The following is a 23,323-nucleotide window of genomic DNA, read 5'->3' as shown; positions in this document are numbered from 1 at the left end:
AGTGCACTTTGGCCACACATTTCTGGCCTATTGTCCTTTCCCTTCTGTTGACAGAGCGTCTGGGACATTGGGCCCCGCTAGGTTTTATTTCTTGTGTTTTCTTGTCCTTGGGGTGGGAACTGGGGGAATAATTAGCAGGGTCCTGCTGCTGTAAATACACTCATATGAAAACACACATTCCTTCACTGGCCTCTTTGTTGCACTAGCCCTCCTTGGCCCCACGTCAGATGCCCACACAAGGTTTTCCTCTGAAAACTTCACTAGAAGACCCAGACCTATAGCATTGTCCCCTGACCATTCCCCACCCACTTTGAAGGGTGAAGGAAAGTCACACACGCAAGCACATGCTGAGACCATTGTGCCCATCAAATTCTGGGCATGGCAGCCTGTGCAAGTCAAGGTCCTTACACATGTGCATTAATGAGCAAATCCAGCCCCAGGCATCAGCGATGAGGAGCCCAGAGTGAAATGGTAAAGCAGAGATCCATGAACCCCTGGAAAGCAGGGTAAATCAGGATGGGACAAATCAACCAGGCCCTAAACCTTGAGGGAGAATGGTCTTGTGGTTAAGGCAATGGACTGGAACTCAGATCTGGATCAGTTTTCTGCTTTGCCACAGCCTTGCTATGTGACTGTAGGTAAATCATTTATTTAGTCTCTCTGTGCCTCCATTCTCCAGCCATAAAATGGGGATAAGAGTACTCCCTGCCTCCCACCTTTTGTCTATTTAAACTGTACACTTCCTGGGGCAGTGGCTCTCCTACTGCACCTAGCACAAGGAGGCCCTGAACTTGGTTGTGGCCACTAGACATGACCATAAATCATAAACAGTGATAACTCCTGGTTGCCACACTGCGGTGAGAGTAATTTCTCTCCAAGGCTCTTTTTCTGCACAGCTGGAATCCAGCCCCCTGCTCTGGGACCCATGTACTTCATGTTGCAGGAAAACAGTGGGGTGCTCAGAACTACGCAGCATCATGTATTGACAGAGGCCGCCTGCTCCTTCCCAGTCTGGGGTCAGCTGTGGCGCCAAGCAGATGTGGCGTGGAGCCACGTGTTGGAAAACCAGATAAACCTTGACAGATGTGCAGCCAGCAAAAAGAAAGGGCGGGGGGAGGAGAGAGAAAACAGCTGGAAATAGCTAGGCCTTGGAAACGGTCAAAACGGATGCTTATTAACAATAAAAAGCATTGCGACTGCTGGAAGGCTTGGCAAAGCCTCTGGGTTTTGGCTGTGGAGGCTGCATCCAGAAAACTCTTTTCAAAGGTAGTCTCCCAGTTGGGGGTGGAGCTCTCCATGTTCAACACCTGCTCCAAGCAACCCCCGGTAAAGCTCTCAGACACCACTAGGCTAGGTGTGGTAAAGAAGGGTCCACAGCCAGAAACACATGACCATGGAAGGCGGAGTTCAGAGATCTCACTGCTACATCATTTCCAAGCCTTCTCACAAACTGACCCTGATGGTCCCTTCTTAGGGGAGACAGTTCCTCCACAGTAGGAGGCCTGGATGGCCTCTCTTTCTGACAGCAGGCTGTGGCTTCTGAGATCTTGTGTACCACTTTGTTAATGGTAATGATACTGGGAGAGCATCTTTCATCCACAGCACTTTCCAAATGGCACACAACAGTCACGTCACCCATCTCCCACCCCAGCACATTCAGCCCCGTGGGATGGCAGCAGCTCATGTCGTTCTTGTTGTTAGCTGTATTACAGCAGAGCCAGGAACAGAATCTAGGTCGTCTTACCCCCACAGTCTTATCCAGTCTGGTGCCCTATCTACTGGGCCACACTGACTCTGCTCAGTCCATGTTCTCTATCCAGCTCTCCTAGGGCCCTGGGAGGGATGAGAAGGGGAAATGGGAGATTTCTGAGGGACACCCTCCAAAAACCAGTTCCAAAATCCAGTTTTAAAACTAGAGTGAGTATTCCCAATTAAGCCAGGATCCAGCTCAGCACAACTGAGGCTGCAGTCCCATAGTCAGAAGCCCAAAGAAATCAAATCCCTTTGCACTCCTGGGCTCTCCACCATCAAAGACCAAGCTAACAAGCTTGCTGTGTAATAACAATAAATTTTATTGGTAAGAGACATCTGCACTCTCTCTTCTCTTTCGGTAAAGCCTCTGTGCTCAGTTCAGATACACAACACAGCTCAGCCCCATTCACCAGCATTACTTTCCCGTTTCTTAAGCGACTGCAACCACCACAAACAATAAATACTGTACAAGGGAGAGACCAAACATTACCATGCTAGGGATGGACGAACCGGCTCAAAGGGAAAACCTGCCTTGATCCTTCCTCCCCTGCCCCTCCCAACACAAGCCTTTGAGTTTTGAAAATTTCAGTCATATTTGGAAAGCAACTAAAGGCATCCTGGTTTCTATACCCCTCTTCTCCCCGTTTCTGCTGGGCACAGGAGTGCCAAAATGCCACAGGAAAGGCTGCTGTGGGCTTCCTCCAGGAGAGGGTGAGCACCTGGAATTTGCAGCCTGCAAGGTTCACAGCAGCATCTGAACCATGTGGTTGTATCTCGGCTCTGAGCTATTTGAGGTTCGCCCATCCCTATCAAACACAAACAATAGAGAGAGAAGAAAGTCAGCAAATTTGTCTGGCTCCTTACAATCGAGCTATGAACAAGGACCCAAACTACGCAGCATTCAACACCATTTCTGTTTAAAATGTAACTAACCCACCCAGCAATATACAACTTAACACAACTGAACAATATCAGTAACGACACATACATTTTAAATAAAGTGCTTTATTGCAAGTCAGAATGCAGGAGAATCCCCCTTTATGCAATTTGGTAGGCGTAAAAGAAATATATATATATAATTATATATATAAACAATATAATTAGGAGAGGTGGAGACAAAGAACTCTAATAATTGTGGCTTGACAGAATCTGTTTACTGGGATATAAAAATAAACCTTTGCCCAAACGTCTGCTCTTCCTAGCGCAGCTCAATAAAGCTTCCTGGGTGGGTAAGGTGCTTGTGTGAGGAGCAGCACTGCTTCTTGCCCCTCATATTTCCATTCATGTCTATGTTTCCTGAATTGCCAAACCAGGGAGGCAGAATAGCCACTCAGCATCCCAGGAGGTTTCAACAGCAATCCCTTGCTGTGAAAGTTCCCACTAGCCCCCTGATAGGAACTGAATATGTTACAGGAATTATAGCATCATTTCTGGCATTATGCAGGTTGATAAATTCAGACTAACCATGAGTAAGGATATTATTAACACGCAACGGACCTTACTATAAGGAGGTCACGTACTCAGTGGCATCTTAGCCTAGGGAAGAAGTTGGATAACATCCTGAAGTCCTCATCTCAGAAGGGATGTATGCGAAGACCCTGCCTAGGAGAGTGTGTACCTTTTTGAAAGGTATCAAGGTTTAAAAGGACATTTTTTTAAGAAGCATGTAGACTGTGTACTGATGCTAAAAAGATTCCTCCAATTACATTAGATTAAGAGTCCTCTGAAGTGGGCCAATGCCATTTGATGTGCAAGAGGCAATAAGAAGAGAGACTGGTGAATGACAAGGGATTACATGCTTCTCCTTCCACCAGTGATTGACAATCTCACCTGCCCATTCATCTGCTTCACATACAAATGTCTCCAAATCTTCTTCCATGCTGCCCCTTACACATAGAATGCTCTCCCAGAACTGATCCATCGACCACTGCCCTCACCTCCTTACGACCCACTTCTGTCACAAAGTCGATAAGAGACCAGCCAACAAGCAATGGTTTAAAGGACAGGGGGAATATAGCTGGCCCTTAGTTTATCTACCATTAATGTCTTTTTGTCTCTAGCTCTCGTCCCACCTTTCATATGTCACTTGTCAGCGTAGACTGTAAGTTCTCTGGGGCAGGTCTGGATATAGGTCTGCAGTGTGCTCATCACAATGGGGCTCCCGTGCTAATTGGGGTCTGTGGGTATCAAGGAACTATAATTATTAAACAATAATAATCCAATATGTGGCAGCTTGGCAAATCCACTGGTTTATGTTTCACTAGTGACAGTGGCCCAGATGGTGACTGATGACCTAAACACAATGGTCCAGAAGTGAAAGATTCAATGATTACAAGAAGGGTCAGAAAGAGAGCTGACAGCCTGGGTGCTCCTTGACCCTGGAGAATGATACTGGGACACTGACAGAAACAATGCACAGTGATCAGTTATACAGACTTTCTGCCAAGGATGGGTTTTATCCTGTCTGATCGATATTCTGCAGCAAAGTCTGATTAACCGGCTGTGCTTGTTGGAATCTTAGTGTAGCCATGATCCTATTCTTTGTCATATTCCCTTGATTTTCTCTTTATTTCCTCTGCCAGAAAAATGTTGCTTTATTCAGGAGGATCTGAACTGCTGCCTGTTAGGTTAAGCTGATGGGTGCCCAGAAATAAAGACCCCGACAGAGACTGCAGAAGAGATATTTGAGTCTAGGCTCTTGGTCAAAACCATGGGAATGTTGGGGTCAACCCCAAAAGGTGCTGGAAGCTACCATAGGCCAACGTGGACCTGGGGAGAGCTGAAAAACCAGGGCAAGGCACCGAGTCATGTGAGTAGGCATTGTGGAGACACCTAAGATAAGCATTAGTATGGCACCCATGCAATGGGGGGTCAATGAGTAGCAGCAGACTCTATGAGCTAAAGAAACAGTTATTATTCTGTGCATTTCCTCCTACTTTGTATCCATTTTGCATTAGTCAAATCCCAGTTCTCCCTGACCTGCAGCCAGCTGAATTTGGACAAGCCAGCTCTGCCTCCTTGCACTTCCATTTGCTTTCTGATTGCCACCAGTGGAAATGACACAGCTCTGGATGTAGAGCAAGTAATTACCCTGCACTCCAACTGGGTAGACTCTCTGTGACAGCTTTAGGGTCAGGAAAACAGAGTTGCTTCAATTCTCGGCAGTGGGGCGTATGATGGATGGAGAAAACAAGGTACTGAGCATTTGGCGGTCTTTCCTCCCCAGCACAGCTACTTGGGTCAGATTTGGGGATTAAATCACTTGACACTGTTCCTTTGTCATAGGAGATGAACATCTCACTTTGTCCCTGATAGGTTTCAGAGTGGTAGCCGTGTTAGTCTGTATCAGCAAAAAGAATGAGGAGTACTTGTGGCACCTTGGAGACTAACAAATTCATTTGAAAATAAGCTTTCATGGGCTAAAACTCACTTCATCGGATGTGTGCAGTGAAAATACAGTAGGAGGATATATATATACACAGAGAACATGAAAAAATGGGTGTTGCCATACCAATTGTAATGAGAGTAATCAATTAAGCAGGAGGAAAAAAAACTTTTGTAGTGATAATGAGGATGGCCCATTTCCATCCTGATTATTGCAAGATCATCCTGATTATCACTACAGAGGTTTTTTTTTTCCTTCTGCTGATAATAGCTCATCTTAATTGATTACTCTTGTTATAGTTAGTATGGCAACGCCCATTTTTTCATGTTCTCTGTGTGTGTGTGTGTGTGTATATATATATATATATATATATATATATATTCCTACTGTATTTTCCACTGCATGCATCTGATGAAGTGGGTTTTAGCCCACAAAAGTTTATGCTCAAATAAATGTGTTAGTCTCTAAGGTGCCACAAGTACTCCTCGTTCTTTTTGTCCCTAATGTTACCTTGTACAATTTGTGTCAGTGTATTTTTTATATAGTTTTAAAGAGGTGGGTGGCACAGTTCTTGGGACCTACCAGTGTGTGGTTCACCCAACTATACTCACTCCTACAGTAGATCCTGGGCAGGAATAGATTGAAACAGGACTCACGAGCCCCAGGGCTCATAGACAGAGGGTGCCTAGGCAGAGCAGTGTGCCTGAAGCAGAGGGACATACCTGCTGGTTCTCTGATGAGGTGGGGCTGGGCTGCCTCATTTCAGGGGGTTGGGCAGAAGATACCATTTGGGAAGGAAGTGACATTTCTGCCCCACAGTGGTGAGTGGTTTATTCCCATCACCTATTTTGACCCCAGACCTGTCATAAGATGCTGGGCCTGGAGCTCTCCCTAGGAATGACATTTGCCATTTCCCTAGGTGGCCATTACATGTCGCTATTGCCACACTGTGATCCAGCACACCATGCACTTGTCAGTCAGCAGTGGGCAAAGCACAAGAACCTTAAGGGGATGGGTCAGACCTCAGCTCCCTCAAATAATCCACAGGAACTGGCCAGAGGACGGGCTTCAGCCACAAGAGAGCATCCCCAGCAGCAGACAGGTCCATGAGAGACTTGTGGATCCTGGTCGGGGAGTTCTTAATCGAGGTGACAGGAGGGTGAAGCATGCACCTTTGGCTGGGTCCTGTGTTGCTTCTCACCCCAGTAGGATGGGAGCCTTGGATTGGAGTCAATGACCACACCCCAAGAGCCTGGAAATGAAGACATGCTGAGGGCAAGGGTGGGGAGTGACTATTCAGGACACCAGCGCCTCCCACTCAGCAGCTGCTGCTCTTCCAGACACTCTCCACTCCCTATTGCTGCTAGACGAGAGGGATAAAGCTAGAGAGATGGCTGGGCAGGCAGGAACGCAGGGGACTGGACTAGCAGAATACTGGGGACGGTGGAGAGAGAGGAAGAGAGGACCTGGTTTTGAAGGTGCCCAGAGAGAAACAGAGCAGACGCCAATCTGTTCTTTCTAACCGGACGCCAAGCTGCAGGGAGTGGCCTAATCCATCACACTCGCTCTCCTGTAGGGGGTGGGGGGGGCGCACAATGGAGATGCACTGGCTATAGCCGCAGCCTCTCAAAGAGCAAAACCCAGCAACGGTGCAAGCATCCACATGCGGGAGTCTAGCTCCCGTCCCCACGTGGTCTTACAGTGTCAAAACCACTGGCCAGTCCCAGGGGAAAAAACCCTGGTCACAGCTGGTCACCCTGGCAGAGTCTGGGCTTGCAGAGAGATTCCTCTGACTTGGGTGCTTTCTGCACATCATTGTGAGGACACAAACAGCAGGGCTGCTTCCCGCACTCTGCAGAGCCAGGGAAAGGCTGTGGGAAGAGAGAGAGTGGGAACTGCTGATCTATCTTATGGAAGGACACTCCTCAACACTGCAACACTGGCCTGCCAGAGAGAAACAGGTGTACATATGGGCTGCTGATGTGACTTCTACCAATCCCCCCAGCCCATTCCCTTTGAAGTGAGGACAAGGTGTTAAACACAGATATTGGATCATTTCCTTTTCCTTCCCCTCTGGGCGGAGATCAGATCTTGTTTGTCCCTATTTGCTCCCGGCCCTGGCAGCAGGTGTGCCTTATTATTCTCAATAACTCTGTGAAGAGGGCATGTTTTTGCATCACTACCCCATCCCCCAGCCACAAGAGCCCAGGGAACACCACGTGGGTCTTTCCCAGTCTCTTTCTTTCCAAGTCTGAAATGTAAGATCCAGGGGAGATCCCACCACATACTCATCACTAGGAGCACTCTCCTGGGAGGTTCTATCCCCAGGTTTTAGAGGAGACCCAGTACCCGATGAGGCAGGCGTTTATACAGTTGCCTGACTGGATGTCTCTGACAAAGCTGCTAACTCTTTGTCTTAACAGCAAGTCTTGGCTGGTGTATTAAACTTCACCAGCACAGCTGCAACATGAAGCAAATAGAAGCCAAGAATGTTTCACCATAAGCTCCTGAGCTCCTTATGAGATTGCAATTAACACTTCATAGAAAAGTAACAGGAGCTGCACCCTTTCCCTTTATACACCCCCACCCTCAGAGGCCACTGCCTTCCATTGCCTCTAGCTGTCACCCGCATGGATCCCGTGCTATCCACAGAGAAGTAGGTGGGGTGAGAACAGCACCCCTAGGACCAATCATGCAGCAAGGATCACCTGGGCCCCTTGGAAACTGGAAAGGAACTGGGATGCCTCTGTGAAAAGACAGATTTAAAACCAATCCCTGTGGTTGGCACCAACAGGGAACTTGCGTGTAGGGCCAAGGGCTCCGCCTCTCCCCCGGACTGCTTTGTTTCCAAGGGAGTGGTGACAAGCAGGGGACGTCTCCAGAGCCTCTGTGGCCTGCGGGCCCTCATTGCGGTGGAGAGAGAGACAGGCCCCCTGGTGCTCCTGGGGTGTTACATGGTGGACCTGCCACATCCTGCTCCCACATCAATCGGCCGAGCTCAGCTAGTACTCCTTGGCCTCCTGCAGCTGGGAGAGGTACTCCTCCTCAGTGGGGTTATCAGCACACTGCTGCCCATTGTTGGGGGGCCGAACAGCATGGTACCGGCTCCAGTCCCCCTTGCACAGAATCCAAGGCAGCATGTCCACCTTGTAGTGCAGCTCCGGGGAGAACTCCGTGCTGATGAGGTTGGGGGCGCCGGCCCCCTTGCCCCGGGTGATAAGCTTTGTGTGCTCGTCGTAGCAGCAGTGCTGGGCGGCCAGCGTGGTGCTGTCCAAGGAGAGCATGGACCGCAGGCAGAAGCGGGCCGTAGGCTTGTAGATGTCCAGCCGCTCCTTGGGCCCGCTGGCATCCCGCCAGCGGAAGTTCTTGCCCTGGCGCTCGTCCCGCAGATTCACAGCACTGTAAACAGCCTCCAATGGGTAAGAGCAGGGGCAGCTGGGCAAATCCGTCAGCACCTTGCTCAGATACTTGGTGAGGAAGTCGCTCTTGCAGTTCAGCCACTTCTCACAGCTGTCCACATCTGGAAGAGAGAAACAAGGGTGGGGGGGGAGCATGAGCAACCTCCCCACTCAGTGGGCAGGGCTGGCTTTATGACCCGCGGGGCCCGCTTGGAATACTCGGCGGCGGTCCGGGTCTTCGGCGGCACTTCGGCGGCGGGGGTCCGCTCCGGGGCTTCCGCGGCACTGAAGGACCCCCCTGCCACTGAAATGCCACCGTAGACCCCTGGAGCGGACCCTCCACTGCCAAAATGCTGCCGAAGACCCCCGGAGAGGGGCTCCCTTAGGCGCAGGGCCCTCTTCAGCGGGGGGCCCGATTCCGGGGAATCAGGGGAATCGGTGTAAAGCCAGCCCTGCCAGTGGGCACCTCTCTGAGGTCCAGCCACAGCCCTGGGAATGGAGTTATACCACAACAGCTGGGCTAACAATCACAATAGCCTCCATGGAGGAGCTGGTACCAGGGGAGGAGATTGCCAGAGACAACAACCCTTGTGGCTTGAGGGCAACAGCTGATCGAGAGATGAGGGTCAGAATAGAATCTCTCTCCATGGGACAGTGTTGCACAGCAAGGTGCTTAATGTGGGCTCTGCACAATCTCTAAGCATCCAGCACCAGCCATTGCTGGAGAGAGGCTACCAGAGCGGCTGCACCGTCGGTCTGTTTCAGGAGGGCACATGGCAGAGTGAAATCACCAACAGGAACATGATGCAGTCCTGGGTCGTGTCCATACCACTACAGCCGGTGCAGATGAGACCTTACCCATGCCTACAATCTGTGCTAAAGCTTCACACTGCCTCAAAGTTCAATGTGGCTCAGGGACTTGGGTTAGGTTCTGCCTACCCTGCATAATGGAACCAGACTATAACCAGGCTGTGAGACCACTGTGCTGTTACTGGGCTTCCCAACATGAGTGTAGCTGTAGCATGGACAAGGGCCATAGACTCATGTGACTGTGAAAACACCTAGGTGTGAGGAGCACCAAATCTCTCTCTCTTGCTTCAGGGTAGGACTTCCACTGGGGCATTTCTACCCTTCCAGTTATGAAGCCACCCTTGAGTGGAATGCCTAGCCCATGTCAGCACCCTCTGTCAGAACACGGTGCCTGGCACAAGCTAATGCCTAGGTCCCTACGTGGAGAGGGCTAACTGACATTTCACGCCTGTGTGGATATTTCACTGAAGTCCACCAAAACCTGGGCCCCTTGGCAGAACACTCCCATTCAGGTAGCAGCATCTCCTCCTTGGGGTGCTGCACCACGAAATCCCTTAGGAGCTCCCAGGGCCCTATTGTACAGAGGAGAAACGTGCTAACCTGAGTTGAACATCTCCGTGGTGTTCTCACCCTCAAATGGCGTCTCGTCAGTGGTGAAGACCATCTCCCCATCTGCTCCTTTGGAGACAAAACATACAAGCAGAAGTAATAAATCCCTTTCCAGGGATGGGCCAGAGGTCCTGGCTGGGGTTGGGCACCAAACCCTTGTATTTCCTCCTGCCCCCTCCCCATCTTCACGGAGGCCTACCCCTATGCACAGAAGACCAACGGGATGGTACTGCAAGGAAGATAATACTAAGGGAGTGTAAGATTGCTGGTTGCGATGGATCCTGATGGTTGGAGCCAGCTCTCAATAAACTTCCAATGAGGATTTCAGGCTTCATATGTAACAGAGTTTTGAAGTTAGGCAGTAGATCTATGATCCATGGGCTACTTATGACTGATTATGGAATGACAAGCCACACCCTCTCTTCATGGTGGAAAGAACCAGCCATTTTTACTGGCCCAGATAAAAAAATTGAAAACTATTAACCCTTCAAGCACTAGCCAGTATCCAAACAGAGAAAAACAAAGCTGAGTGTTCTAAGGGTTTAGGAGGCAGGTCAAGGACCACAGAGGGATTTGGCCTATGGGTTTCTTTTCTGGAGTGAGTCCCACCTAGATCCCTTCATCATGTTAGAAAGGGATAAAGTTCTCCCTGCCCTGTGGAGATGGAAAATTCCTCAAGTGACCCTCCTGCCCCGAGCTGGGAATCCATCCCTCCCCCACAGCAGAAACAGGATCTTGCTGTGGGCAGGGCCCACTGGGTGAATGAGTTTAAGAAAGGGCCCCCTAAGGTGTTAGGGGAGGCAGAGAACTGGCTCTGTCTAGAGCATGAGGAGTACAATAGGCTCACCAGGGCAGCGATGCAGGTCGCAGGTTCTCGACTCGGTGGCTGTGCAGGCGTAGCCACAGGACCGGGTTCTCTTCTGGTTCCCGCTACCACAGGTCACACTGCAGGGGGACCAAGAGCTCCACTCCTCTTCATCTTCATAGTCTGGGGATGGCAAGAGAAGGATAAAGCATGAAAGTCCTTGTGCAAAGCCCAGATGGGAATGAAGCCTGGAGCTGCTCTGGACTTCCCTGCAGGCTTCCCTCTGCCTACATCACCCTGCTCCTACCTTCCCCTGTCCTGCCCTCCTGAACTGTCTCCAAAGGGGAGCTGGCTAGAGCTCGGGAGAACACTTCAACAGATTTATAGATTTTTGAAGTTGAAGTCATCTAGTTTGATCTCCTGTATATTAGCAGCCATAGAACTTCACCCAGTTATCCCTGCATTGAGCCCAATAAGAAACATAAGATTGGCCGTACTGGGTCAGACCAAAGGTCCATTTACCCTAGTATCTGGTCTTCCGACAGTGGCCAATGCCAGGTGCCCCAGAGGGAATGACTAGAACAGGTAATCATCAAGTGATCCATCCCCATTGCTTATTCCCAGCTTCTGGCAAAAAGAGGCTAGGGACACCATCCCTGTACATCCTGGCTAATAGCCATTGATGGAGCTATCCTCCATGAATTTATCTAGTTCTTTTTTGAACTCTGGTATAATCTTGGCTTTGGCCAAGCACAATAGTTTCTGCTTGGCCAAAGCATATCTTTCAAAGAGGCATCCAGTCTTGATCTGAAGATACCAAGAAATGGAGAATCCATCAATTCCCTGGGTAGTTTGTAATCACCCTCACCGTTAAAAATTTGTGCCTTGTTTCTACATGGAATTTATTTAGTTTCAACTTCCAGTCATCAGCTCATGTGATGTCTTTCTCTGCTAGACTGAAGAGCTCTTAAGGACCTGGTATTTCCTCTTTGTGAAGAGACTTCTCCCCTGTAATCAAGTCACTTCAATATTCTTGTTGATGAGCTAACCTGATCAAGCTCTTTAATCACTCACTATAAGGCATTTTCTGCAGTCCTCAAATCACTTCTGTGACACTTTTCTGCACCTTCTCCAATTTATTAATATCCTTTTTAAAAATCTGGACACCAGAATGGGATGCAGTATTCCAGTATTGGTCTCACCAATGTTGTACACAGAAGTAAAATCACCTCCCCACTCCTACACACTACTGCTCTGTTTATACAGTCCAGGGTCTCATTAGTCCTTTTCATCACAGCATGATACTGGGAGCTCATGTGAAGTTGCCTGCCCACTAGGACCCATAAATCCACTTCAGAGTCAATTCTTTCCAGGATACAGTCCCCCATTCTGTAGGTACGCCCTGCATTCCTTGATCCTAGATGTATGACTTTGCACTTGGCTGTATTAAAAGGCATTTTGTTTGAATGGGCCCAGCCTACCAGGCGATCCAGATTGCTCTGTGTGACTGTCAAGTCCTCATCATTATTTACCCTCTGCCAATCTTTGTGTCACCCGCAAAGTACATCAGCAGTGATTTTATATTTGCTTCCAGACCATTGATAAAAATGTTGAATAGTGCGTAGAAGGGATCCCTGCAGAACCACTGGAAACACTTCCATTCAGTGATGATTTCCCATTGGCCCAATGTGAGAGGGAGAGAGCACATGCATACGGTAAGTACCTTAAGGAACTGCTGACAGCACAGCCACAAGCCCTAGAGAGGCTAGAGGTGGGCACATCCGATTCCTCTCAGTCCCCCAGTCTGGCCAGCTCTGGGAACCACATTGGCTAGTTCTGGAGGGAGCTGTGTCCAGTCCCCACCACTGTGACACAGAGAGTAGAGGAGAAGTGGAAATACCAGGGGACCTGAACCGTCCCTGAAGTGCCCCCTTCTGCCCCTTTTCTAATTGCTCAGGGTTTGTCATTGATGCCTCTCCTGACAACCCGGAAGTGCAGGCACTCTTCCAGGTCGGGGCAGCAGCAGGTGGCCGCACCTGCCTTCACTGGCACCCTTCTCAGGATGTGCTTCCTGGGAACAGAGTGCACACGTCCCGACTCCCAGTCTTAGCCACTAGACCAGTGGTTCTCAGACTTTTGTACTGGTGACCCCTTTCTCTTAGCAAGCCTGAATGCGACCTCCCCTTATATTTAACACCATTTTAAATGATGGATGCAAAGCGGGGTCTGGGGTGGAGGCTGACTTCTCACAATCCCCCATGTAATAGCCTTGTGACCCCCTCAGAGGCCCTGACCCCCCGTTTGAGAACCCCTGCACTAGACCATTCTCCTTCCCAGAGCCAGGAGCAGAACCAGAGCCCTAATTCCTACCTTGGCACGCTCTCTCTCAGAGCTGAGTGCAGAACCCTGGAGTCATGGCGCCCAGTCTCCTTGCGCTAACCACTACACCAGGGCTCAAATTCATTCAGTGGGGAGGGATGAATTCCATGCTTACTGATAGTCCATGGGCTGGATATACATTTAGGATTGCACAGTCCCCTATCCACAACCACCTCCCACTGATGGCAGTGGAGGTTTGCACAGGATCAAGGTTAGAATACAGCCTTGCTGTAGTAACTCAACTTTTAGGTCATTTATTATTTGTTCAGTACCTTAATGCCACATTCAGTCTTTCTCACTTCACTCTCCCCCTCTGCCCCATTCTATCTGCTGGAGCCATCAGCCATAAGATAGTTAATGCTGAGATTGAAAGATCATAGAGTCACAGCCGTTAAGTCCAGAAGGGGCCATTATCACCTAGTCTGACCTGCATAACACAGGCCAGAGAACCTCACCCCCTCATTTCTGCATGGAGCCCATAACTGCTGTTTGATCTATAGCATATCTTCTGGAAAGGCAGCCAGTCTTCATTTAAAGCCTTCAAATGCGCAGAACCTGCCACATCCCTAGGTAAGTTGTTCCAGTGGCTAATGACCTGCATGGTTAAAAATCTGTATCTTTTTTCTAGTCTGAATGTATGTACTCATTAGGCTTTAGCATTAGCAATCCAATCAGCTGGGAATTCAGTTCACACCTCTGAGTTATTTACCTAGTCTGTCTGCAGACTCAGGCAGACGTCACTGTTTTGGTTCCATTTGGGGCACATTTGGAAAGTTTCCTTCACAACCATAGGGTCTAGAAACTTCCCTTTTTTTTTTTTTTAAACACACACAAGCTGAGATTTATGCAAATCCATCAAGCCGCCATCTGTCTGACATCCCTGCACGAGAACAGGCTGTCCGGTGGATGCCCCCAATGCCTTTAACAGCAATCCAGCCCCTAGTGGGCAGGGAGGTGGTCACTGCAGAATTTGGGGGGGCATTTGCTGAGGGACAGGGGATAACTCACCATAATTATATTTTTCCTTGAAGATCCAGTTCTTCTGACTCGGCCACCTCTGGTCCCAGTTGCCTCCCACTCCGCTCAGCACTGTCTCCTCCTCTTCCTCATACTCGGCTGTATAATCTTCCTCCTCCTCCCCTCTGTCCAGGCTGTCATCCTCGTCATCCTCCTCTTCCTCAGTGGGATCTGTGTACTCCCAGAAGAGGGGCCAGAAAAGGTCCTTGTGTGACAACCACTCGGAGGAGGTCAGGGACCAGTCATTGCTGGTCTCCTTCAGCAAATCCATCTCTATCTCAGCCTGGGGATCATCCACCACCTCGATGGTTACCTGGGAAGCCAGACACAAAGCAGGGCAATAAGGAAGGTGCCAGCACTGAAGCCAGGGCTCCTGGCTGACTCAGCTGCCTGGGACTCCCTTAAAGGGCAACAAAGGATTTTCCTGTTGGTCCAATAGCTCCCTACTCAGGATCTAGACATTCCAACTAGTTTCCCCCTTTGGCCGGCTTGTGCTATGTGCAGGACATAGTGCCAGGCCCTGCTAGAATCCTCCCATGGCTGATGGCTCCAGTCACTTTGTCCAGGCTTTAATGCAGGGATCTCAAACTCAAATCACCACGAGGGCCAATGAGGACTAGTACATTGGCCCGAGGGCCACATCACTGACACCTTTTCATATAAAGATGCAAAAGGCACCCACTCAGCTCCCAGCCCCGCCCCCACTCCACCCTTTCCATGAGGCCCCGCCCCTGCCCCTTCCCACCCCTTCCCCGCCGTCATTCCAATCCCTTCCCCAAAGTCCCAGCCTCAACTCCTCCCCCTCCCTGCCCCTATTCCAACCCCTTCCCCAAATCCCCACCCCGGCCCCACCTCTGCTCTGCCTCCTCCCCTGAGCACGCGGCTTCCTGCTCCTCCCTCCTGGAAAGCACAACACGCCACCAAACAGCTGTTTGGTGGTGGGAAGCACCTGGAGGTAGGCAGAGGAGTGGGGACGTAGTACGCTGGGGGGCCAGTGGGTGAGGGGAGCTTGAGGCGGCTGCAGGAAATAACTCCAGGGGGGGCGGGGAGCTTGGCGGGCTGCAGCAAATAACTCCGGGGGCCGCATGCAACCCGCGGGCCACCTGTTTGAGACCCCTGCTTTAATGTGTCATTGAAAAAACCTGACAGCACAGAGTCTGGAGGCAGCGGGAGGCAGATTGCATAAAACAACAACAACCCAGGAGACCAGGGGAGATTCAGGTTTGGTAAACAGTTTGTGAAGCACGCTGAGGTGCCCAAGGCAGGCAGGGGGTTGGTCAAGCAACATAATCCTCCAGGAATAGAAATAGCCTCCACACATCTAGAGAGGAGGCAGTTTAGTAACGGGATGGGTGCTACAAAGTAAGATGTCTCTGGGGGTTAGCTGGGCCCTTGCTCTGGGAATGGAAAGCAGCAGGACCAGCATTGAGGTGATCGGGTGGGCTGAAACTCCAGCCACACTCCTAGAGAGGCCAAGATTATTTTCTGTCTTGAATCACTAGAGCAGTGAGTTTGGTGGATTTCAGCCTAGTTGCACGCAGACCTTCCTCCACAGTACAGAACTCAGCCTGCACAGCTGGTAGGAGGGACCCAGGACTGGAATAGCAGGGTTGCTGCAAGAAAGGATTGAGGTACATTGGCAGAGGTGTGTGTGAGTAGGCCAGGGCTAGACTAGCAGGGGGTGTTGCAGGTCAGTCAGGAGACATGTTTGGGAGGTGGCTAGCCCAGCCAGGCAGGGTTGGGGAAAATCTCTCCTGACTGCAGAGGGCCAGTGCATAGGCTAGAACTCTTAGAAATTCAGTGCTTGTATCCCCTTAGGAAACTATCCATGAACCCATCCTTGCTCTCTAAAGGGAGGAGTTCTAGAAAGAAGTGAGAGGGTCCAGGGGTACAGAGAATCCTGACCGAGCCGATCTGGTTATACAGCATTCATTCCCTGGTGCAAGGAGTTTATATGCCAGCATCTCCTGTCCTAAATGGGTGTGGCTTATATGTGCCTGAGGATTATTTGCCAAAATATATGGTATCAGCCTTGCAGAGTCTAGGAAATGGGGTCCCCACACAAAAGGTTTCCAATTAGGAGATCAAACAAGGCCAGAGAGAAAACATCTGGTTAACTGACCCCACCCTGCAGTCTGTCTGTGGCACTCCCCAGGCCTGGGTCCAGTTCTAGTCTGTCACAGCACCCTCCCCCTGACAGTCTCAGCACCCTGCACACATGCTGACAGCCAGGGCCCAGCTAAGGCAGCAATCAGGCCCTTTAGGGATGAAGAGGAAATGGAGATCAGAGCAAATTCTGGATACTGAGCTGGAGGTATTACCCCTCTGCCCAACCAAGTCCCCACACGGCCCCCAGTCCTGCAGCACATTGAGGGAGTGTCCCCCAGCAGATCCTTCCCCAGTGGATTTTGTGCCAGCTCTGTACAGGCAGGGTGAGGGTTAGGGAACTTTGTCAATAGGCTCCCCCCAATACAAGGTTAACCATGGCAGTGGTTTGCTTCCCATTGCTCCTATGTGCTGGGAATTTATTTTGGCCTCTCTAACCCAAGACTCTGGGAAACATTTATCACCCCAGCCCCTTATATTGCCCGGTTTCAGTCAATTGGTGACTTGGATTGGGCAACATAAGAGCCGAATGGAACATTTGTTCAGTTTCACCCTGGAGCCAGGTCCCTTGTCTCATCCATTCCAGACCCACCCACCTCTCCACTCGGATTCCTTCCCACCCGTAACGATGGGGAGCTGTAGCAGGTCTCAGTGTCTCTCTGCTGGAGCTTGGGTGTAACAATCATTAAAAATCTGCCACTGCTTCCCCATTAGTTTGGCCCGAAATGTACAGTGAGCCCATAAGCACAGGCCTCTTGGAGCGAGGGAGTTCCTGTCAGATGTGGCGATACTGCCCCAGGAAGTGCCACCACCCTGGCACACGGTCACTCCCCACTGGCCTCTGCAAGGCACTTTACCCTAAAAACTGTTGGCGACAGAGCAAGCTGTGGTGGAATCAACAGCACTGGCAATAATCCAGGCTGAGACCAGCTGTCTGGGATGGTGTACAGATAATGTAATCAATCCTGTCATGGTGCAGAGGAGGGAGTCTGGGGGCCCTTCTGGTCCCTACCGCACGGCAGATGGACAGGTTGTCCCCAATCAGGTCGTCCCCCGGCCGCTCAAGTGATTCTACGCTTGCATAAGCCAACCACATTACTTTTTTGCTCCTGCCCAAAGTGTCCAGCCAGTGACAGAGACTTGTGCTCCTACCTGTATGTTTGGGTTCTGGGCACTCAGGTCAACGTTGGCCAACCCTGGCAGGTTCTGTAAGTCCAGCACAAAGGGTGTGCTCTGCTCCTTGCTAGCACCACTAGGCCAGAGTGGCACTGGCTGGTTCCTCGCAGCCCGCTGGGACGACCATCGGCGTTTGTGCCGGCGAGTCCCAGCCTGCCCGCTTCGCCTCAGGCTCCGAACCTTGTTGGACTGTGGCATCTCCTCTTCCTGCGTCAAACGGGTGTCAGATGAAGTGGAGACCTGGCAATGAAAGAGGCAGCAATGGCAGTTCCAACCCCACCCTGACCATCTCCACAGCTACCATTCAGGACTCCCTCCATTACATCCTCACACCAGGGACAGGGCAGAAGAGCAGGCACTATGGAGGTGAGCAGCTGCCTGCAAATGCCGAGGAACAGGTCCCTGAAACACGCCTACTAAGAACAAACGCAAGGCTGATTGACCCACCATCTCCCTATTCCTCCAAGTGTGGTCTGAGACAACAAACAGGTCATACAAGCAAAGAGCATATTGACTGCTACACTAGTCTGGCCACCGACTTATTTCTTCCACTATCCTCACCTCCCCTGCAGCACCCAAGTGGAGCAATTGCCCATCTAGTCCAATATCCCTGCCACTCTTGAGCAGAGCAATGGCTCTATTATGTCTGGCATTTCCCTGCTTTCTGCCACATCAGAAACCAGTCCAGTATTTGCACCTCTCTGCTATAACACTGTCCCATCTAATCTGGCATTTTGATTTCCTTGCCCATACCAGACCAGTCTGCTAGTCCACCTTGTTTGGGATCTTCACTTCTGACAATGTCCGAGACCAAATTATTTGGAGGAAGGACAAAAATCTATAATGCACCTGCCCAGCTGTTCAATATTTTACATGGAGGGAAAATTCCAAAACACCCCTCACCGTGATCAGCCCCTGCAAACTATCAATTTTCACCCTGAGGCACGAGATTTGATAACTTCTAGCTGGAAATTGATAAATGCAAAGATTATTAATGGTCACAAAGTCACCCAGCCCAACACTCATATCTGGTGAATTAATCTGAGATGGAACTTTCCCAAGATAACCCGGCCGTGTAAAAACTATTAGTATCAGAGAAAACAACTTAGACTCATAGACTTTAAGGTCAGAAGGGACCATTATGATCATCTAGTCTGACCTCCTGCACAACACAGGCCACAGAATCTCACCCACCCCCACTCCTGTAACAAACCTCTAACTTACGTCTGAGTAACTGAAGTCCTCAAATCATGGTTTAAAGACCTCAAGGTGCAGTGATTCCTCCAGCAAGTGACCCGTACCCCACACTGCAGAGGAAGGAGAAAAACCTCCAGGGCCTCTGCCAATCTGCTCTGGAGGAAAATTCCTTCCCGACCCCAAATATGGCAATCAGTTAAACCCTGAGCATGTGGGCAAGACTCACCAGCCAGCACGCAGGAAAGAATTCTCTGTAGTAACTCAGATCCCACCCCATCTAATATCTCATCACAGACCATTGGGCATATTTACCTGCTAATAATCAAAGATCATTTAATTGCCAAAATTAGGCTATCCCATCATACCATCCCCTCCATAAACTTATCAAGCTTAGTCTTGAAGCCAAATATGTCTTTTGCCCCCATTACTCCCCTTGGAAGGCTGTTCCAGAACTTCACTCCTCTAATGGTTAGAAACCTTTGTCTAATTTCAAGTCTAAACTTCCTAGTGTCCAGTTTATATCCATTTGTTCTTGGGTCCACATTGGTACTAAGCTTAAATAATTCCTCTCCCTCCCTGATATTTATCCCTCTGATATATTTATAAAGAGCAATCATATCTTCCCTCAGCCTTCTTTTGGTTAGGCTAAACAAGCCAAGCTCTTTGAGTCTCCTTTCATAAAACAGGTTTTCCATTCCTCAGATCATCCTAGTAGCCCTTCTCTGTACATGTTCCAGTTTGAATTCATCCTTCTTAAACATGGGAGACCAGAACTGCACACAATATTCCAGATGAGGTCTCACCAGTGCCTTATGTAACGGTACTAACACCTCCTTATCTTTACTGGAAATACCTTGCCTGATGCATCCCAAGACCGCATTAGCTTTTTTAACAGCCATATCACATTGGCGGCTCATAGTCATCCTGTGATCAATCAATACTCTGAGGTCCTTCTCCTCCTCTGTTACTTCCAACTGATGTGTCCCCAATTTATAACCAAAATTCTTGTTATTAATCCCTAAATGCATGACCTTGCACTTTTCACTATTAAATTTCATCCTATTACTATTACTCCAGTTTACAAGGTCATCCAGATCTTCCTGTATGATATCCCGGTCCTTCTCTGTATTAGCAATACCTCCCAGCTTTGTGTCATCTGCAAACTTTATTAGCACATTCCCATTTTTTGTGCCAAGGTCAGTAATAAAAAGATTAAATAAGATTGGTCCCCAAACTGATCCCTGAGGAAGTCCACTAGTAACCTCCTTTCAGCCTGACAGTTCACCTTTCAGTATGACCTGTTGCAGTCTCCCCTTTAACCAGTTCCTTATCCACCTTTCAATTTTCATATTGATCCCCATCTTTTCCAATTTAGCTAATAATTCCCCATGTGGAACCATATCAAATGCCTTACTGAAATTGAGGTAAATCAGATCCACTGCATTTCCTTCGTCTAGAAAATCTGTTACCTTCTCAAAGAAGGAGATCAGGTTGGTTTAGCATGATCTACCTTTTGTAAAACCATGTTGTATTTTGTCCCAATTACCATTGACCTCAATGTTCTTAACTACTTTCTCCTTCAAATTTTTTTCCAAGACCTTGCATAGTACAGATGTCAAACTAACAGGCCTATAGTTACTCGGATCACTTTATTTTCCTTTCTTAAAAATAGGAACTATGTTAGCAATTCTCCAGTCTTACGGTACAACCCCTGAGTTTACTGATTCATTAAAAATTCTTGCTAATGGGCTTGCAATTGCATGTGCCAGTTCCTTTAATATTCTTGGATGAAGATTATCTGGGCCTTCCGATTTAGTCCCATTAAACTGTTTGAGTTTGCCTTCTACCTCAGATGTGGTAATATCTACCTCCATATCTTCATTCCCATTTGTCATCCTACCATTATCCCTAAGCTCCTCATTAGCCTCATTAAAAACTGAGGCAAAATATTTGTTTAGATATTGGGCCATATCTAGATTATCTTGAACCTCCATTCCATTCTCAGTGTTTAGTGGTCCCACTTCTTCTTTCTTTGTTTTCTTCTTATTTATATGGCTATAGAACCTTTTACTATTGGTTTTAATTCCCTTTGCAAGGTCCAACTCTACATGGCTTTTGGCCTTTCTCACTTTATCCCTACATGTTCTGACCTCAATAAGGTAGCTTTCCTTGCTGATCCCTCCCATCTTCCACTCCTTGTAGGCTTTCTGCTTTTTCTTAATTACCTCTCTGAGATGCTTGCTCATCCAGCTTGGTCTACAACTCCTGCCTATGAATTTTTTCCCCTTTCTTGGGATGCAGGCTTCTGATAGTTTCTGCAACTTGGACTTGAAGTAATTCCAAGCCTCCTCCGCCTTTAGATCCACAACTTATTTGAAGTTGGTCCAGTAAAAGATATTACCTCACCTGCTTTGTCTCTAGGAACCTCTTGAACAAATCGTCTACTAAAGATCAATAGGAAAAGAAACTGCTAAAAACGAATGGTTGCATTTTACATTGTAGGAAACAGATAATGGATGGTTAAAGCCCCCTTGTGTAACAGACTATGAAGCAACATAACTTACTTATAAATGGTACCCGTGACTCAAGCTGTGTGTTAACTGACCTGCTCTCACTCTGCTGACATTTTTATCCATTCTGAGGCACACTGTGCTCACCTCTGCATTCCCACTCTGGTCTGGGAGCTGCAGCAAGAAACAGTCTCGTGCTGATGCCTTCTTCCAGGAAGCCTGATTCTCAAGAGGATTCCAGTCCAGGATGGGTTAAGGGTATATTTGGAAAGAAGCAGGATTAACTCCTCCGAATTAAACCACTTGAACCAGGTCTCCACGTCACTAACCTCTGCGCTCAACACACACTGGGATTAAAGGGTGCAAGTCAAAGGGGCTGCAAGCTTCAGTGCATCAGAGAAATCGGAGCTGGGAACAACCTGTCAAGCTCTCTGCACCCCAGTCCTTGCTCAACCAAGGCAGGCTTCCCTACAGAAGGTTCTCCAGTGGTCTAGGATTTAACTTTCCAACCTATGTGCCTTCCATCCTGCCTGATTCCCCAGCTTAGTGCATCTCGCAGGTAGCAGGTACTTCCTGATGCCCAGCCTAAATCCCCCTTTGTTCCTAGCTCTCTTCCCGGGCATCACCAAACCCTCCTTCCCCTCCATGAGCCCAGACTGTAGCTGCAGGATTAACAAAGAGGGAGAAGCTCCCCTCCCCACCAGGGAGACAGAACAGCACTTTTACCTGCAATTAGGACCAGATGGTTTGGGGAGGGACTCCCCTCCCTTTCATCCTGATCACTGGAGCACTTCAAAGGAGAGCTGGAGCCAGGCCAGGCTTACATGAGCACACATACAGCATGTCAGCCAGGCCTGTTCCTGCACATCAAAGGCCTGGTGCCTGTCTCCCCCGCCCCCAGAGAAAGGAAGGGAGCAGTGGGGACACTGCTGGTCCCTTTGCTGTTTATCAGAGTGGAGCTGGCTGTGGCAGAGACTGCGATAGCTTTGTCCAGATGGGCCCCTGAGTACAGGTTGGAGGGGGGTTCTGGGTGAATATTCCATGTGTGGGGAGAGTCGCTGCTCTGTCCTGGAGGAATGATCAGGGAGGATGGATATTAGGCCCAGAGCTTTGTTTGAATTGATCCAGCTCTGATGCCACTGCCCTAGGCAAGCAATGACTCCAATCTAAGACATCCATGGCTCCAGGGTTTTGTTTGGGGTCTGTCCGTCCCTCTGATTTGACATCCCATTGTGGGAAAGGCAGGACAAAGGCAGGAAAGGAGTTTTTTATATTCGCCAAGCAGATGTGGCAACTCCATTAACTCTCCCAAGTCAGCTAGGGCTGTGCAGCAGCAGGGTATGGTGGGTCCTACTGCCAAGGATTCAGAGGACATTTTAATGGGTTCTGGTCGGGGGGGGGGGGGGTTAACACTCTGAGGTTTGGGTTCAAAACACAAAGAACAATCAGTTCCAACCACTTAGGAGAACCTCAAAGCCCAGCCCATGGATTGCCTCTCTCCTCCAACCCCCAGCCCCAAACAGCTTTCACCCGCAAAACCGTGACCCCTGGAATGCTGCTACCCCCAGCCCCTACCAAATGCAACAAGCCAGCCCCTGGATCACCACCACCACCACCCACTCCACAGTGAGCCAGGGCCACGAGTTAGTTGAGAGCAGGCACCACAAAGAGGTGCTATATAGATTTCACAAGATTCACCACACACCCGTGAGCTGAAACAGCTCAGAGGAAAGGCCAAGTCCAACCAGACATGAAGTGCAGTCGGTATTTCCAAGGTTCCTCCCCAATGCGGCTTGCTCTGGAATTCAAGCCCTTCTGTTTCTGGATCCTGACTTGCATCACGCTAAGCCATTTCGACCCTGGGCTTCCCTGCTAGGTGGCTCAAGACATTGGGAATAAGTCATACTAAACCACCGCAGCGTCTGAGTGCTTTTCACTCCTAGGCTGCTGACCAGTCAGTGAATGTCTTCACCCTCTGAGGGCTATTTGCTACCTGCAATCTCTCAGTCCAGCTCTGAGTGAGAAAAGCATCCACTTCATGAAGATCAGCATCACAGTTAGCCCTTCTCAACAGAGAGGCTGAGGATGAATAGGCCACAGGCTGAAGCACCAACAGGGTAATGTGACAGAAAATGAACCTGTTCTGTGGATAAAGAGACTCTTGTTGCTAGCTCTGTCA

General features: G+C 49.3%; 1 protein-coding gene across 4 annotated transcripts in view; it reads right to left on the bottom strand.

The window, feature by feature from the left end:
* Positions 1-2,065: 2,065 nt before the first annotated feature.
* Positions 2,066-23,323, bottom strand: part of ISM2 (isthmin 2) — a 46,417-nt gene continuing 25,159 nt past the window's right edge. Inside the window, exons 2-7 of one of the 4 annotated variants that reach the window (XR_005597286.1) lie at positions 17,414-17,677; positions 14,147-14,468; positions 10,802-10,942; positions 9,946-10,023; positions 7,846-8,657; positions 2,066-3,929 (exon numbers count right to left, since the gene is read on the bottom strand). Coding sequence is in view for 3 of the 4 variants with exons in the window: in XM_039533146.1 (XP_039389080.1) it covers positions 8,140-8,657; positions 9,946-10,023; positions 10,802-10,942; positions 14,147-14,468; positions 17,414-17,677 (1,323 nt within the window). In the remaining variant the exon portion in view is untranslated. Of the gene's footprint in view, positions 3,930-5,595; positions 8,658-9,945; positions 10,024-10,801; positions 10,943-14,146; positions 14,469-17,413; positions 17,678-21,291; positions 21,364-23,323 lie in introns of those variants that run through there. The other 3 variants (XM_039533148.1, XM_039533146.1, XM_039533147.1) reach the window with 3 other exon arrangements.

This window comes from Mauremys reevesii, linkage group 4 (genome assembly GCF_016161935.1).
Source record: "Mauremys reevesii isolate NIE-2019 linkage group 4, ASM1616193v1, whole genome shotgun sequence".
NCBI classification, from domain to species: domain Eukaryota; kingdom Metazoa; phylum Chordata; order Testudines; family Geoemydidae; genus Mauremys; species Mauremys reevesii.
The sequence above is the reverse complement of the archived record's forward strand: the minus strand, read 5'-3'. Positions and strand labels throughout refer to the sequence as shown.